Below are 18196 nucleotides of genomic sequence, written 5' to 3' on the forward strand. Positions count from 1 at the left end.
AGTGGCATGAGGAAGTATATTGTCGTAGCTTTGACAGTGAAAGAGACAAAGCATACAAACCAGGAAAATGGAGAACGCCCAAAACCCATCTGAAACAAAAGTAAGTCCAACAAATACATAATTGACAAGTACACTTGCTGACCTTTTACTCCAGGGCAGGGGTCCCCAAACTTGGCAACTTTAAGACTTGTGGACTTCAACTCCCAGAATTCTCCAGCTGGAGAATTCTGGGAGTTGAAGTCCACAAGTCTTAAAGTTGCCAAGTTTGAAGACCTCTGCTCCAGGGGGTTTCCAAATGCTGTAAATATATGTACTTTATCAAAGGATGTTTATCCTCCTTATTAATACATGTACCAGTAGTCGGTTTCACTTAACTTTGCTACTGGTTCGGGAATAGGAGCGGGTGGGTGCATACGCTTTGCATGCAGGCAATGCTTCTGCACATTTTTGATGATGTCCAGGTGGGTGGGCGGAGCCTCCTGCCACTGCTGCTACTGGTTCGCCTGGACCAGTGTGAACTGGTAGCAACCCACTGCTGACCCATAGGCCTCGATTTATGACAACAATTGACTCCAAAATTTCTGTTGCTAAGCAAGACAGTTAAGTGAGTTTTGTTCCATGTTACGACCTTTCTTGCCACATTTGTTAAGTTGTTAAGTTACTAACACAGTTAACTGAATCTGGATTCCCCATTGACTTTCCTCATCAAAAGGTGATGATCACAATGACCCCTTGCAACTATCATAAATACATGCTAATTACCAAGCATTCAAATGCCACAGGAGGCGGAAAAGATTGTAAGTGTGAAAAACAGCTACAAATCACTTTTTTCAGTGCTGTTGTAACTTCAGATGGTCATTAAATGAATGGTTGTACCTGCACCTCTGAAAGTAAAATCAATTCGTTGTTCACCTTATACAACTCAGGAGTTTTGCCAGTATTTTTAAAAACTGAAGAGGCTCCAAATATTCTTGAAGAGATAATGAATAGTTTATAGCTACATCTTTCTAGCTACACTGCAGGAGAAGACTTATGACCCAAGTCTGATAGCCACAATCCAAGGAAATTTTTATTAAATTGATTACGGTAGTCAGAAAGGATGCTCCCAGACACCTCCTGATTCTTTGTGGCTTCAGTTCTTCTCAGTAGCATCTTTCTAGTCAGACTATTGACTAGAATATCCTGTGCATTTCAATCTCTCTCTTGTCTACAGAGAATGGTACCTCTGGAACCGCCTGCTACCGCACGAATCCCAGCGACCGATAAGGTCCCACAGAGTTGGCCTTCTCCGGGTCCCGTCGACTAAACAATGTCGTTTGGCGGGCCCCAAGGGAAGAGCCTTCTCTGTGGCAGCCCCAGCCCTCTGGAATCAACTCCCCCCGGAGATTAGAATTGCCCCCACCCTCCCTGTCTTTCGTAAACTACTCAAGACTCACTTATACCACCAGGCATGGGGGAATTGAGACACCTTTTCCCCAGGCTCTTTTATACTTTGTTTTATGTTTGGTATGAATGTGTTGTTTGGTTTTTTAAATAATGATAGGGTTTTATATGCTTTTTAATATTAGATTTGTTCTACTATATTGTTTTTATTATTGTTGTGAGCCGCCCCGAGTCTTCGGAGAGGGGCGGCATACAAATCTAATAAATAATAATAATAATAATAATAATAATAATAATAATAATAATTATTATTATTATTATTATTATTAAATGTAGGGCAAAATCTGGATAGTGAAGGCCACAAAAATCTGCTCAATAACTGCCTGCAAGTATTTAAAAGAATAATTATTTATTTTACTCACAATACACATATCATGTCTGACTAAGCCTTGCAACTTCCCTCTCTTAGCAAGATGAAGGATAAATTGTCCTCTCTCAACTGCACTGCATGTTAAAGTTCAAGCATGTATCTTCCCTTCCCATTTCCATCTTTCATGCAGATTGTACGAAGACCAAAGCTATACGGCTGTCCCCCTCAGCCTTTTCTTTATCCTATTTGAATACAACCCCACCCTGATCTTTGAACTAAGCTCAAAAAACACATATATCTGGCATGCTCCCAACACTGGGCGAGTCCATTAAAGTCTGGTTTAAGCCATGACTTTGAGAAGAATTTTCTTCAAATTTGTTTTATTTTTATCCATAATCAACATCTGGCAATATTTAAAACTACCGTACTTTCGGCTAGAATAAAAGAATAATTATTGTGTCCAAAGATATATAGGCATTTTCTGTCTATCTAGCCCCTAGAAGGGCTTGGTTAAAACCAAGAATGATTTCTGAAAAAAAGGAGAGGCCTTTCCTGCCATTAATAGATTTTTGAAAATTCCAGTGCGGCACTCAAGCAACATAGTTGTGATTATGATGGAAGGTTGCGTGTATAGTTGTCCAGCTATCAGTAAACTGCACAAAAATTATTTGGCAACATAGACTGAGGCATTTTTCACCTTGTCACTAAAACCAAAGTGCCCAGAAGATGTAACTTGGATTTGTACCCATGGCAGCACTGTCTTGAACAAACAGCAGCTACTGTATATCCTTTGACCAGGAAAAAATAAAGGGGAATAATGTATGAAGCTTAAATTTCACCTCTGTCCCCGTCACCTTGCTAACTAGGGCCCAGACACAATGGAAGTGCTGCAACATTCTACCTGTCAATGACTACTTCAGCTTCAACCGCAACAACACAAGAGCACGCAACAGATTCAAACTTAATATTAACCGCTCCAAACCTGACTGTAAAAAATATGACTTCAGCAACCGAGTTGTCGAAGTGTGGAACTCATTACCTGACTCAGTAGTGTCAACCCCTAACCCCCAACATTTTTCCCTTAGACTATCCACGATTGACCTCTCGAGGTTCCTTACAGGTCAGTAAGGGGCATGCATAACTGCACCAGTGTGCCTTCCGTCCCCTGTCCAATTGTCTCTCCTTATCTCATTTATCTTTTCTTCCTTTCAAATATGTTCACCTATACTTTTATATCTTTTCTTCTATTCTTTTCTTTATTTATATTATTACATATCTATTCTCTTCAATGTGTATTATGTATTGGACAAAATAAATAAATAAATAAAAATAAAATAAATAAATACTGTACTTCTTTTCTCATAAAACATAAACAACCAATTCATTTGATGAATTCCAATTTTATGTTTGAACAGTAGATATAAATGTCTCTCATCATCACAATGACTCTGTCTTGAGCTATCAATGGCTATTATTCCAGCTATGTTTTCTCTTCAAACTTTTTTCACTTTCCCACCCTAAATTTGCCCTCTCATCAATCTGAGAAGCAGCATTCACTCTTTTGAATTCTGTGGTTGGAAGACACCTTTTCCATTACTTATATGTAACATTGCTAAGGAGCAACAGCATGCCAGCTACAGCGGTGGTAAGTGCAGTCAGAGAGAACCTGCCTGGGCAGGATGGATTCTCTATCCCATTCCAATGGACTGTTCACAACCCGGGAGGGCGGGGGAAGAAAGCAGTCATCGTAGCAGCTAAGTGGAAAAACTGGCTGAGCTGTGGAAGAAGAACAGGGAGGGGAAAATCCTAGGCCGGAAAAAGTTATCTGTTCTTCTTTTGGTCCCAAGGGCAGGGAACATGGAGCTTTAGTAGTTGCCCAGGTACTTCCAAGACTTGTAAGATAGCCTCTAGAGGGAGGAAATGCTGTAAAACAATCTAAAAGGAAGCATCTTGGGAAGTTGGCATTATGGGTGTATCATCCAGGCATCTCTTCGTTGCAGGAGAATATCATCATTACAGCAACTACTGTATATCAGATAAAACGTTTCTAGTCTAGCACTCTGACTATGCAGTGGCCCTGTGAGAAGCTTGCCAACAGAACAGACCTAGAGAAGAGTCTCTCTCCACTCCAGTTTTGCAGTTTCACACGTTCTTTGGTTTTTACAGAGGGCCATCCTGATGTCACAGTGGTTGGAATGCAATATTGGCAGGCTAACTCTGTCCATACCCAGGAGTTCAATCTTGACCAGCTCAAGATGACTCAACCTTCCATCCAGTGGTGAAATCCAAATTTTGTTACTACCAGTTCTGTGGGCATGCCTTGGTGGGCATGGCAGGGGAAGGATAGTGCAAAATATCTATTCCCACCCCACTGTGAGGCCAGCCAGAGGTGGTATTTGCCAGTTCTCCAAACTACTCAAAGTTTCCGCTATCAGTTCTCTAGAACAGTGTTTCCCAACCTTGGCAACTTGGAGATATCTGGACTTCAACTCCCAGAATTCCCCAGCCAGCATTCGCTGGCTGGGGAATTCTGGGAGTTGAAGTCCAGATATCTTCAAGTTGCCAAGGTTGGGAAACACTGCTCTAGAACCTGTCAGAACCTGCTGGATTTCACCCCTGCCAGCGAAGAGGAATCCAAAAAAGGATGTGCTGGGGGTGGGTAGGGGTGCCGACCCTTTTATTCTGGCCTGGAAAAGTCCCTCAGCCTATTGGGCCAGCGCGAGTGCCATGCTGCCTGTTGGGCGATCCCATGAACTTCTGGGACCGGCCATGTGGCCCTCAAATCAGGTTGATCTGAGCATGCTCGCTGGCCACGGATTATTATTATTATTATTATTATTATTATTATTATTATTATTAATTAAATTTGTATGCTGCCCCTCTCCGCAGACTCGGGGCGGCTCACAACAGTAATAGAAAAAACAATGTACAATACAAATCTAATAATTAAAACTAAAAACCCATAATTTAAGACAACATGCACACAACATACCATACATAAACAGTATAGGCCTGGGGAAGTTATTTCAGTTCCCCCATGCCTGACGGCAGAGGTGGGTTTTAAGGAGCTTACGAAAGGCCAGGAGGGTGGGGGCAGTTCTAATCTCAGGGGGGGGCTGGTTCCAGAGGGTCGGGGCCGCCACAGAGAAGGCTCTTCCCCTGGGCCCCGCCAAATGACATTGTTTAATGCTGGGAGATCCCATCACACCAGGGATCACCCACCCACGAGAGACTCTGAATTGGCCTGTCCAAATGGCGCGGAAACTGAGCAGCCTGCTGGGCAGCTCCTTCAAGCCTTGGGATCGCCTGGCATGAAGAAACCCACGAGCTGCTTCTTCCGCTACCCTGCAACAGCCGGCCAGCATACAGGCTGATGACCGGTAGTTCTCCAAACTAGTCAAAATTTCCACTATCAGTTCCCTAGAACCTGTCAGAACCTGCTGGGTTTCACCCCTGCTTCCATACAGATTGTTTGGGGCAATACACTTGTTGAATATTCATTAGCATGATGTAAATAGTTGAGTCATAGATTGTTGAATGGTGATTTGTTTAAAATGCCCGGGAAATTCAAATACGCGTCAGTTATTTTGAGCGGGAAGAAACAATGTATAAAAGCCGGAAAAGCCGATATTGTTGCAGTTCGCGCCTGGGTTACAACTCGTATAGCAACTCTGTTTCTGCTATGCGGTGAATAAACTTTACTTTAAACTGACTGCAGCTTCAGTCTTTTTCATTGGCGATGAAGGAGGTCTTACCTACGTACTTTCAACACTGACATTGTAAACTGCTCAGAGAGTGCTGTAAAGCATTATAGAGTGTTATATCAGTCTATTGGTGTTGCTATCCTGGCTAGTAGTGATTGGAAATCTTATTCCCTAGAATTTTGTTGGAGTTTCTTTTGTGGTCATTGCTACATCTGGTGAAATTCCATAAGTTCTTGTGTGCTTCAGAGGTACTATTTTCATCTGCCTTGAATGCAACACAATTCACCTTTGCACGACGATCCTAGTTCTAGTATTATAACACAAGGCATATATACCTTTTCTTCAGATTAGTTTATTTCCTTCTTTCTGCCCTGTCCTCTTTATTTGTTTTTAAATATATATACTGTATTTCCAAAGCCCCTGTGCACCCCCCTTTTCTCATAGTTTATTCTTTTTTCACCTTTCTCATTTACAGATGGCATTTTGGGAAAGTTTGAATAGGAATATTTTTCTATCACCAGAGGGGAACTCCCTGAGATAAAAACAAACTACCTGTCTCTCCAGTCCAGTGGCTGTCCAGAGTCCCAAGGGTTGGTTTTTATAATGCACTTGTAACAGGTGATGGAAGTGTGGGAGTAGCAGAAACTACTTTAGTTTCTTATTTCCAACCCTGACCACTTTAAGACTTGTGGACTTCAATTCCCAGGATTCTGGGAGTTGAGGTCTACAGGTCTTAAAGTGGCCAAGGTTGGAGATCCCTGCCATAACTATCTTTCAGAAGTGTTGTCCTGAATTTTAATAGTTGTTAGCAAAGCAATAGAGAAAGTCCTTGACTTACAACCACCAAGCCGCCCCGCGTCTTCGGAGAGGGGCGGCATACAAATCTAAATAATAAATAAATAAATAAATAAATAAATAAATAAAGTGAGCCCAGAGTTTCCCTTGCTGAATGAGACCGTTAATTTAGTTAATTTTGCCCCATGATATGATTTTGCTTGCCACCAGATTGGGGTTGTAGTAGAATGGAACCAAAAAAGGATCAATAATCCTTTGCATTAAGAGCCAGGGGAGCCAGATAATGTACCCCAATCATGTCATGAGTAATTTCTCACATCTATTTGTAAAACGACATATTTTCCAACCTAGAAATTGGAAAATCCTCCACATTCATGTCAGGGTTTATTATTATTATTATTATTATTATTATTATTATTATTATTATTATTATTATTATTATGTCAATACAACACAGCAAACAAGATCACTATGCTGGATTTCGTATTTCATCACCAGTCGGGCGCTTCCCAAGCACCTAGGACTGCGTGATGTAGCGGCGAATTATGTTTGCCAATCCCAGTAAAGCGGCCTTTTGCAATTGACAGATGGAGATTTTGTCAATTCCGATGGTTTTCAAATGTCCGCTGAGATCCTTTGGCATTGCGCCTAGCATCATCATCATCATCATCATCATCATCATCATCATCATTATTATTATTTAGATTTAGATTTGTATGCCGCCCCTCTCCGGAGACGCGGAGCGGCTTACAACAGGTTTACCCCTTTGGGTACTTACCCACACATCTTCCTTTGACCTCTTCAAAACCAACGACGCATATGCACCTGCCCACTGGCACCAACCACTCCCCACTGGGACTGCAGTGCATCTTGGGTGGAACACCCATCTCTTCCGTTGCATTCTTCAGACAGACACCAGGCACTTCTGTTAGACCCTCAGCACCAGCAAGTGTCTCTGGAAAATGGGCCAGTCCACTAATGCTGTCTGAACAGGTCTTGTAATAAATTCTCACAGAAACCAAGGCCACACAAGCTCCGGAGTTCTGGAAAGCCAGATAAAAACCACGCTGCTGTAGCTTCCCAATGGAGCTTACTTTCATGTTCAACTTCAGCGAGCCGACCTCAACATCTCGAGCTGTGAAAATGTTGTCACCTGCCACAGTGTTGACCTGGAAAGCAAAAGGATTTAAGTCAGTTGAACAACTTGTTTAAACCAAATACAATCCCTTTCTGAAATGTAGGGGTTCCACCATAAGTAAATTAAGTACATTTGAATCCTCACTAATATTCAGAACTAAAGTAAACAGTTTAATTTAGGTTTGTCTCTAAAATTCAGATTTTTAAAGAAAAATACACACGTATATATATAATAATAATAATAATTATTATTTATTAGACTTGTATGCTGCCCTTCTTGCTTTATAAACCCTAATTCATGTATGCAACCTATCCCTATTCACCTTTTAGATTAATTCAGCACATACCATATATACTCGAGTATAAGTCGAGTTTTTCAGCCCAAAAAATGAGCTGAAAAACCCGACCTCGGGTTATACTCGGGTCACAGAAAAGTCACCACAAGAGGGCGCTCACGGGAACCTGGCAGGCATTGCTGGCTTGAGCGGGTGCCGCCTCTTCCCAGCTGAGGTAGCTTGCGCGCGAGGGGGAAAAAGCCTGTGAGGTGGGGGGGGGCAGTGGCAAGAATCCACCCCCTCCAACCTCATCGGCTTCCCATGGCCTTTCCCCCCCCTTGCGCGCTGTTGGAGTGGTTGGCTGTCTCCTTTGCTTGCGTGCGAGAGGGGAACAAAGCCACTGAAGTGGGGGGAGGGGGTGGCTAGAAAAAACCAGCAGGAGCAACGGGGTAAGTACCAATGTTCCCTCCCCCCGCAGCCTTTTCCAAGGCTGCCCAGACAAGCCAGGCATCAGAGCTGGGGCCGGGGAGTGACAAGGTTTTTCTTCATTTGAAAAACTGCGTGCTCCCCATTCCACTTTGGCCCTGCCTGTTCAGGAAAAGATGCCGGTGCCCATCACACACTGGGACAGAAGGGGGGAGGCGGCAGTGGCAGCTCTGCGGGGCTTTGAGCTGACATCTCTCTCCCCTCTTGCCTCCTTTCTCTCTCCCCCCTCTTGCCCTCTCTTTCTCTCTCCACCCTCTTCCTACCTGTTTAACGGTGGCCGGCTCCATCTTGATGCGGGCTGCCGCCGTCTTGTACTGGGATTGGGTGGCAGAGGGGACCCGGCGGTGGCGGGCAGCCCCCGGCGCGGTGGCGGGAGATGAAGCGGAGCTTGTGCTTCGGCCACACCAGGGCAGAGTGGGCCAAGGCCGGGCCCGTCGGCCCCGGATGCAGGGGGCAGTCCCAGCGCGGCAGTGGGGGAGGAGGAGGCAAAGCCGGCTGCCCGGGTAAGTGATGCATTTGAAAAGCGCGCCCAGGGAAATCTTGTACTGGGATTGGGTGGTGGAGGGGACCCGGCGGCGGCAGGCAGCCCCCAGCGCGGTGGCAGGAGAGGAAGCAAAGTTTGTGCTTCGGCCACACCGGGGCAGAGTGGGCCGAGGCTGGGCCCGTCACCCCCGGCTGCAGGGGGCAGCCCCAGCGCAGCAGCGGGGGACGAGTAGGTGAAGCCAGCTGCCCGGGTTAGTGATACATTTGAAAAGCGTGCCATGTCCCCTCCGCCACCCAATCCGCCTCCTCCTACCCCGCTGCCGTCCTGGGGCTGCCCCCTGCAGCCAGGGGTGACGGCCCAGCCTCGGGCCACTCGGCCCCGGTGTGGCCGAAGCACAAGCTTCGCTTTGTCTCCCGCTGCCGCGCTGGGGGCTGCCTGCCGCTGCCGGGTCCCCTCCGCCACCCAATCCCAGTACAAGACGGCAGCAGCCCGCATCAAGACGGAGCCAGCCACTGTTAAACAGGTAGGAAGAGGGTGGAGAGAGAAAGAGGGGGCAAGAGGGGGAGAGAGAAAGGGGGCAAGAGTGGGGGAGAGAAAGGGGGGCAAGAGAGGGGAGAAAGAGGGTGGAGAGAGAAAGAGGGGGCAAGAGGGTGGAGAGAGGAAGAGGGGGCAAGAGGGAGGAGAAAGAAAGGGTGGAGAGAGAAAGGGGGCAAGAGTGAGGGGAGAGAGAAAGAGAGGGCAAGAGAGGGGAGAAAGAGGGTGGAGAGAGAAAGAGGGGGCAAGAGGGGGAGAGAGAAGGGGGGCAAGAGAGGGGAGAAAGAGGGAGAGAGAGAGAAAGCAAGAGAGAGAGAGAAGAGAGGAAGGAAGAGAGAGAGAGAGAAATGAGAGCAAAAAGGGAAGAAAAAAAGAGAAATGAGAAAATGATTGAGGCAGAGAATTAGAGGAAAGAGAGAGAAACGAAAGAGAGAGAGAGAAGTGACTCTTGATTTAAAGCATATGGTAAAAAGCACCCAAACAATAACAGAGGAACCCCCCCCAGCCCTCACCTGTGTTTGAAAATGGTTCAAGAGTTCTATCTATCTATCTATCTATCTATCTATCTATCTATCTATCTATCTATCTATCTATCTATCTATCTATCTATCTATCTATCTATCCATCCATCCATCCATCCATCCATCCATCCATCCATCCATCCATCCATCCATCCATCTAATCTATCTATCTATGCCGCCCAGTCCCAAAGGGAATGCCGCTCAGACACTATACTTTTCTGCCCACACTGAAAAAAAATTAGAGGGAACATTGGTAAGTACTTGCATTTTTTTCCCTATACCTACCTTGGGGGGACATACAGTATACCTGTTTACCCTCTTTTAAACTTACAGAGCTAGTTTACTAGTTTTCTTTGAAATGAATATTCTAAAACATTTAATATACCGATGCCTCAATTGATGTAATTTTATTGTTTTCCATTTTTATAAGTTACTAGTAGCCACTGCAATTTCCACCCTTGACTTATACTGGAGTCAATAATTTTTTCCAAGTTTTTGTGGCAAAAGTAGGTGCCTCAACTTATAATCGGAGCGACTTATAGTCGAGTATATATGGTCATTTGAATTTGCTAAATAGTTTAGCAGAAATCAGATATAAATTGATTGTTCGAACAAAATATTCAGCAGTAAAAGAAACATTCAAAAACAGCTAAATCAACATTTTTTTTAGCTATTTGGAAAACAAAGAATTTGACATAAGATATCCATCATGATAGCCTGGGCTAAGCTAGGGTATAAACCCAAGTATAGTACTGTATGTTCAATAATAAAGCTCTGACTAATAGAAAAAATGTAAAATTAATCCCTTAAGACTACAGCATGTTAAAAGGTTGCACAACAGTATTGAAATCAAATTAGTCATTTGACATAGAGAGCAGACATAATCAGAGAAAGCTCATAACCAATTTATGTTATATATAAGCCAAGCAGTTTGCATTAGTTATAGGAACGCTTTCTTGCAATACCAAAAGATACTAGAAATAAATTTAAAAAATCATTCAGCCATTGTCTTTCTGTTTTGACTATATCACAGAGCTGTTTAGTAATCAGAAATATATACCAAAAAAATTGTTTTGAAAAATTTACATCAGAGAATAAAATGGATTAAACTGAATAAAGAAACAAATGTAGAATGTCACTAATAAACAAAGAATAGATATGGGCCACATCATACTGTGTCCTGTGAAGAAATCAAGAAAGGACATAAACGAAACTGCTCATCAGCCTTGGCTGGCAGGTTCTGACAAGTGCTGTACTTCTATTTAAATGATGGAAAGATTTAGAAGAAAATATCAGTAAGATACCTCCAGAGGAGTTATTTGACCATACTTGTTATGCTTGGGCTTTATTGGTCAAAATCCAGAGGCCACGCTGCCTAGCATTGACCTGCAACAGATGTGCAATACTGTCCCTCAAGAACGAGTGTTCAGGAAAACACTGGCTATAAACATAGACACTCCCTTTCGAGAAGCTGACTAATGGCTCTTGAGAATGCTTAATATTTAATCCCATGAAAACAAGTAAAATTAAACATAGGGCTACTGTTTTGACAGGGGGTTTGTCTGGGCAAGAGTCTAATGCTCTGATAAAGTACTAGTACCCATTAGCTGGGCAGAGGGTGTGAGCAAACTCATTTCTGAAAGCTGATGAAGAATGGGAAAGTGAAAGACAGCTGTGGAAGCTCTTGGTCTCTTGTTTCCTTTTTTTAGTTGTGGCTGGTTTGGGAAAAAAACCCAACGGAACAGAGAAGTAAGCAAAAGTGCAGGGCGCTTCTAGTACTTTTCCCATCTGAAAATAATTCAGATGGCAAATGTTCTTTTATGAGTAGGATAATAACAACATAATATCAATATCAATAGCTCCGTGAAAGTGGCTTCTACTGATATTTTTGAGCGAAACTTTCAAAATCAAGACAAAAATATGAATTATTGATTCCATGCCCTTGGATTAAAATTAAATGTTGTTACGATGTTTTTTATTTATTTGTTTATTAAACTTATATACTGCCCATCTCACCTAGAGATGATTCCAGGCATCTTACAACCAATGAAAAACTATTAAACTAATATCTATTGACCTAAAAAGGAACAAAGATGGCAGGGAAGGAGAATAAATGATTATTCTCAGCTCTGAATGCCTGCCCCATTAAAACATAAAATTTTGGAGCTGGGTTTTACAGGCCCTGGGGTAGGGTGTGGCCTCAGGCTGTGCATCTAATTCATTCGATTAATAAAAGCATTAATATAACGAGACTAAAATTCATTGCTTCAATTATGCAGAAAGTTGCACAACATCTTCAATGGGGCGTATGGGGGGGGAGAATGTCTGAGTAGGTTTGTACGCTGAGTTAGTGCATTATTTTGAAACATTAAATTAAAATGCTAAACAATTCTATGGAAGTCTGTTGCCAAATTTGGATTCCTGCCTGCTCTGTTCAGTTCAAGAATTCATCACATGCTGACACACTGCCAATTATGTGTGCAGTAGAGTGACCCCCCCTATTCATTTACAGCTAATCATATTATACCCGAATACAAAGACGCATGAACTATATTTAAAAAGACTGAACATAATGCCAATGGGTCATTCAAACTGACATCATATGCAAACATGCAGAAGCCAAAATATTAAAACTGTTTTCAAATGGATATTACTGTATGGCAGAGTTAAGACAGAAGGGATAGATCAAGGGCCCCTTCTGCTTCCAATGCAGACAGAAATGACCATGTGAATATTTTTAAATAACTGTTTTCGTCCCTCTTTGGATGGTGTTTGAAGGGGTCAGTGGAGGTGGAAGATGATCCCTGGCTCTTGATGACCACATCCGAAGTCTGAAAGAGTCTCATAGAGTTTCTTCAGTGTAAGAAATGCTAAAGAATCAGTGATCACATAGAGAGAAATCCTTGTTGTATTTTTTATGTATAAGAGATTTTACTCTTGATGAAGGAATGCAAATTGTATATATGTAAGTCCATTCTTCTCTCAGTACGTATTCGAGTGAATACTACTTTTGTGGATGACCCACCAGCCCAAGCTTTGACTCTCAGGATATAAAGTAATGGCAGGATCCCACTCACTAGGGCAGTATTTCTCAATGTTGTCAACTTCAAGATGGGTAGATTTAACACCCACAATTCCGCATGCTGGCTGGGGAATTCCTGGTGTTGACGCCCACCCATTTTAAAATGGTCAAGATTAAAATGCCTGCACTGATAGAATTAGAGACCAGTCATTGCAGGATCCTAAGATGTCTCACTGCCTTCACAGTGTTTATTACTTTTATGTTGTTTTCCAAGCAGCGAAAAGTAACAAAGAGCCACAGCATTTTTATTGGTGAATTCTTCTTGCCAATCCTTGAGAACATCTTGTTGAATAAACCTAGATGAGATCATGTACCAGCCAGGGATAGTGTCCTACATCAACGTGGCAATGTGAACTGGGTGAGATCATATAGGCATGTGAGGCCTGCTTGAGGTAGGCAGTTTGCTGCACACAATCTCTACATGACCTCTAACTCTACATTGGACCAGAAAGCAACTCTACATTGGACCAGAAAACATTAAGTTATGTTTCCTTTTTTCCTCCATGTAACCTAATATTCCTCAACCATTTTTTCCCATTATGCTCCCCCAAGGGAGTCTTTTTAGACAGTTTTTCCCTAATCAAATCCTGGAAATGTTAATAACACACATATATTGTACAGTATATCAGTACTATATGTACATAAGACAATTTTTATTGCAGGGTTACGAATGGCTAAATATTCTTTTAAGTTGAAAGTTCAATTAAAGATTAAAAAGCAATTAAATTTAACTTAATTTTCTAATAGTATTTGTGGAGTTACTTTGAAGGTAATTCATTTATATAAATGGTAATGTATTAAGCTACAGAAGCAAATTAGCAATTTATATAAATACATATAGATATAAGCATTTTAAATCATTTCCAGAAAAAAATAAAACAACAGAAAAAAATAAATTGAATTCTTACAAAATATTTTTAGTGAATACAATTTTTAACTTAACTTACAATTAAATTTACAAAGGAAAGTTACCTAGCCAAGTATGATTCCATGGATTTCCTGAATCTGATGGGGGTTTTTTCCATTAAAAGTTCAGTTGTTGGTATGATGCTCGTAGGTTAATACTAATTCCCCCCTGACAATATATCAATACTTTTTCTTTCCTTTGTTAATGTATTATTTACTGAACTAAAATTACATTCAATCATATAAGATGTTGAAAAATAAACATGCTCCATAAGGCAGTTAATGGTAGCCAATAGAAACACACAGGCCCTCTCTTTCAATATGAATTTGAGTCTAAGCAATCAATTGAAAGGAAGTCCTTTAATTACAGCCATTTATTTGCTATAATATTGATTTTGCATTCATTTTATGTACCTTCAGTGTCATTGCCATTTACGTGATTCTCAATAAAACCCAACAAGAAAAATTAAATTCTAATACTAATAAGATTGTGTAAGGCAAATTTAAGCCTAAATTCTCTATAATCCATTTTCAATGGATCAACAGTCTCTACTCTTAGACTGAGTTTTTAAAACTGAGGTATTGGGGGCTGCTAAGGGGCGGTGACTACCTCATATTTAAATATTTAAATTAACTCAGTCTCTACCAATAAGATTGGTGAATTACCCATGTTGGACTCTCCTTCCAGATGCAGTGGAGAATATATATTTTATGTTGACGTATTTGTTTGAAATTATTACCTTTCCCTCCACAATAATTAGGGAATTCGCCCACAATTTTGTCCTCTATGGTAAGCAGAGCTACATATAAAAAATGAAGCTAACCACAAGTCTTTCCAGACCTATGATGTCACTTCCACTTCTCCTGAATGACTGTAGTCATTAAACAAGATGTCACATGACTGTGACTTGCAATTTTCTATGTTTTCCATTAATTCTGCTTGTTGGAAGCCATTTGCAAACTGCCCAGATGGCAATTATACGACGACAGGACACTATAGCAGTCAGAAATGTGAAGATTGGTCAAAAAGCTGATGTTTTTTTCTTTTTACTGTTGTAAGATCTAAAGGTTGCTAAACAAGGCAGTCAGTAAGTAAAGATTACTTGTACTGAATGCAGCTTCTAGTGTAGAACACTTTAATTTGGGATAAAACTTCCCTTATCTAGAAAGATAAATTGATTATAATAGTATAATTATACTATTTTATAAAACACATTTTTGGCTTTGTAAAAATCTCTGAAAATCTTCGACCAGGCCATCATCGAAATGCATAGCACCTCAGTTTCTAAACCAAGTCATTGTTCATGTCAACTATATTCTTTCTCACTTTAAATTATGTGCATCTTACTCTGTCTGAAGAACAAACCAGTGCGTGTATCTATGATTGTAAACAGGTTGTTACAAGTTTCTGATCATTCTGCCATTAAAAAAAAAATTCTGAATAATTTTGTATTCTGAAAGAATGTAAGAAATCTGGCTAATCTCCAAGTCAGTCTGAAATTGAGGTATTTGTTCAGTGATGAGGAATTGAAGAACATTGTTAAGGATCATGTACATTGTACTTAAAAAAAATTGCACAGCCTCATATGCAGGGGTGTGCTGCTGCCCGGACCGGGGGGGGTGGGACGCAGTGGGGTAGTGAAAATGGACCTCCACCCCAATTTGCACTGAAAGATGTTGAAAGAAAATGCAGGGTGTCCTGAATAAGCCACGTCCACAGTGTGGTAGTAAAAATTTTGGTAGCCCTTCACTGCTCCTATGTATAACTTTGGGTATGAATATAGGCATTGGTTTTCCCTTCTCAGTTTTATGGATGATATGTGTTTTTCTCAATCTCAGGGCCTCTTCCAGAGACTGAGAGTTTGAGGGTTCTGCGCAGGATCTTAGCTCTTCCCAGCACTGCAGTTTTCTGGACAGAATTCTTAACATTGTTCCATGGACCTGTTGTAACCACTCTCCTAGTGTAGGGTGTCACAGCCTCACGTGCTCCTACCACCAAGGGAATACTTTGACCTTGGTTTTCCATATCCTCTCTAGTTCATCATTCATTTTCTTCCACCGCTTTCTTTCTTAAGCCATTTACTGCTATCCTTATTTCTTCTTCCCCAGTGTTGACATTCTGGACCTTTCTTCTGCTTATGAAATTATACACAGAAGATTCTGTATAAAAGAAAAATGTCTGTCTTGTTAACTTTCCTGCAGTACTTGCCTTTCAATGGTGGCCTTCCTTGTGCTCACAGGTCCTGCTTCATGAGCAAGTGGTAGCTGTGACAAGGAAGGCCTTGCACAACCATATGTGATCTTTTCTAGAGAGGAAAGCCCTTCAGATAGGCACTCCCTTCTGGTCTCTTTCTGGTTTGACTACTATAATGTGCTTACTTGGATCTGCCCTTGAAGACAATTTGGAACTGTTACAGAACCCAGCAACACAGGCAGTAATGGGCGTGCCTCAGTATGCCCATGTAACACCCCTGTTTTACAAACTGTATTCATTGCCATTTTGCTTCTGGGTGTAATTCAAGATGCGGGTTGTTATTTATAAAGCCCTACATGGCATATAGGGGATAATTACTTGAGGGGCCATCTATTTCTCATAGTATCTGCCTGACTGATTTGATCCAATGAGTTGGCATGCTGCAGGTTCCTTCAATTAAATGGCACTATTTTTTTGGAACCCTGGGAGTACACCCTCTTGAATTGCATTTCTGGAGGCTTCCACCATCCTGATGGAAACCTGGCCATTCACCTAGGCCTTTATATTTATTTATTTATGTATTAATCTAATTCATAGGCTGCCCAACTCCTTCCGGACTCTGGGTGGCATACCGCATCTAAAAACAGTTCAAAACCCGTAAAATAACCATTCATATCTTTTTTGTGGCCGGATCTAGGTGGTACCGTATTGATCAATGGCTCCAGGCCTGCCGGCAGAGCCAGGTCTTCACGGCTTTCCGGAAGGCCAGTAGGGTGGGAGCTCAGGAGGTAGCTGGCTCCAGAGAGCTGCCGCCACCACAGAGAACGCCCTCCCTGTGGCCCCACCAACCAACACTGTCTAGCCGACAGGACCCGGACAAGGCCAACCTGTGGGCCCTTATCGGTCGCTGGGAGCTATGCGACAGAAGGCAGTCCTGAAGATAGTCTGGCCCTAAGTCATCTATCTTGCCTTTGGCAAGGGTGCTTGAATCCCTTTCTGACTAGTACCTGGGTGCTTTTCATTGTTGTCTGTTTTTGCCATTATCTTTATTGTGATATGGCTTGTCTTTGTGCAACAAGTCACTGGGAGTCAGGCAATATACACATATTTTATTTATTTATTAATTAGATTTGTATGCCGCCCCTCTCCGTAGACATATGGTTCCAATGTTGGGTTTTAGAATGTTTTTAATATTAGAATTGTTACACTGTCACTATTTTGTTATGAGCCGCCCCGAGTCTACGGAGAGGGGCGGCATACAAATCTAATAAATTATTATTATTAATTATTATAAACAGAGAAACGAGCAAACAAAGCTTACTTTAGTGAAGAGAAGACGGCGGAACTGGATTCCAACATCTTGGTCTGACTCCATGTAGTAGAGGTTGAACGTCTCTTTGCAGCTCACCATTTCTCCTCTGAAACTCTTGCAGTCTCGAATGGTGAATTTCAGCTCCACAAAGATGCGAGAAGAGGCCTCTCCTCGGAAGATCCAGTTTGTGCGGAGCCAGTGGTCAGTGTCTCCTTCGGAGAGGACGCTGCAATCCTGGTACATATATACAGGAGTCCCATTGATCATCTGCTGCACCTCACTCCACTGCATAGGAGAAGAAGAGAAGATTGAAGACCTTGAACTGAGGTTCTGGACAGGTTATCAAAGAAGCATTGCAATGTTGCTGTTGGCATGACAATGAGAATAATAATAAAAACTAACCCAGGGGGATAAAAGTGCCAAATCCAGTTTAAACATCTGGCTCACTATTATTAAGGTTGTGTGACCAACCTTAATGATAAATTGGTATTCCAACCTTTGCCTACAGGGCAGATGGATGGGTGGATATCTGTAGATGTTTTTTTTTAAAAAAACACACAAATATTCATAAGCTGCCACACATGGAAAAAAAAGCCTCTTCCAGTGTTTGTCCTCACCTGCACGTAATCTGGATCCGCCTACCTTCTTTTGCTTTCTTTTTCTCTGCCTCACCAAAATTTAGGCCGTAAATCTGGTTGTCGCATGCATTTTTGCTCATGTTCATATTATTTTTTTATTTCAATAACACATTAGACAGCAGATCAGGTTTCTCTTTTGTTTGCTTTTCATTAAAGCAGCTGCAATGAAGGGCACCTGTCTGTTTTGATCAGCAAATGCCTCTCTGGGATGGGCCTATTCAACCTGGTTCTGCCATTTTCTTGACCTAAAATGCCCTCCTGAAGTGACTGCAACAGGGATGTGGTCATTTCAACATGCCTTGTACATTGAACGCTGTTCTTTTGCCCCTTCCTACCTCACGAAGGACCAATCCTGTCTCCAATCTTCACAGAGGC

General features: G+C 42.0%; 1 protein-coding gene across 2 annotated transcripts in view; it reads right to left on the reverse strand.

The window, feature by feature from the left end:
- EPHA1 (EPH receptor A1) overlaps nucleotides 1-18196 on the reverse strand; it is a 106830-nt gene that overhangs the window by 37382 nt on the left and 51252 nt on the right. For both annotated transcript variants that reach the window (XM_070742044.1, XM_070742045.1), the window contains exons 3-4: nucleotides 17193-17468; nucleotides 7031-7421 (exon numbers count right to left, since the gene is read on the reverse strand). In XM_070742044.1, the coding sequence (XP_070598145.1) occupies nucleotides 7031-7421; nucleotides 17193-17468 (667 nt within the window). The remainder of the gene's footprint in view (nucleotides 1-7030; nucleotides 7422-17192; nucleotides 17469-18196) is intronic.

The sequence above is a fragment of the Erythrolamprus reginae genome, chromosome 2 (genome assembly GCF_031021105.1).
Source record: "Erythrolamprus reginae isolate rEryReg1 chromosome 2, rEryReg1.hap1, whole genome shotgun sequence".
Classification (NCBI taxonomy): domain Eukaryota; kingdom Metazoa; phylum Chordata; class Lepidosauria; order Squamata; family Dipsadidae; genus Erythrolamprus; species Erythrolamprus reginae.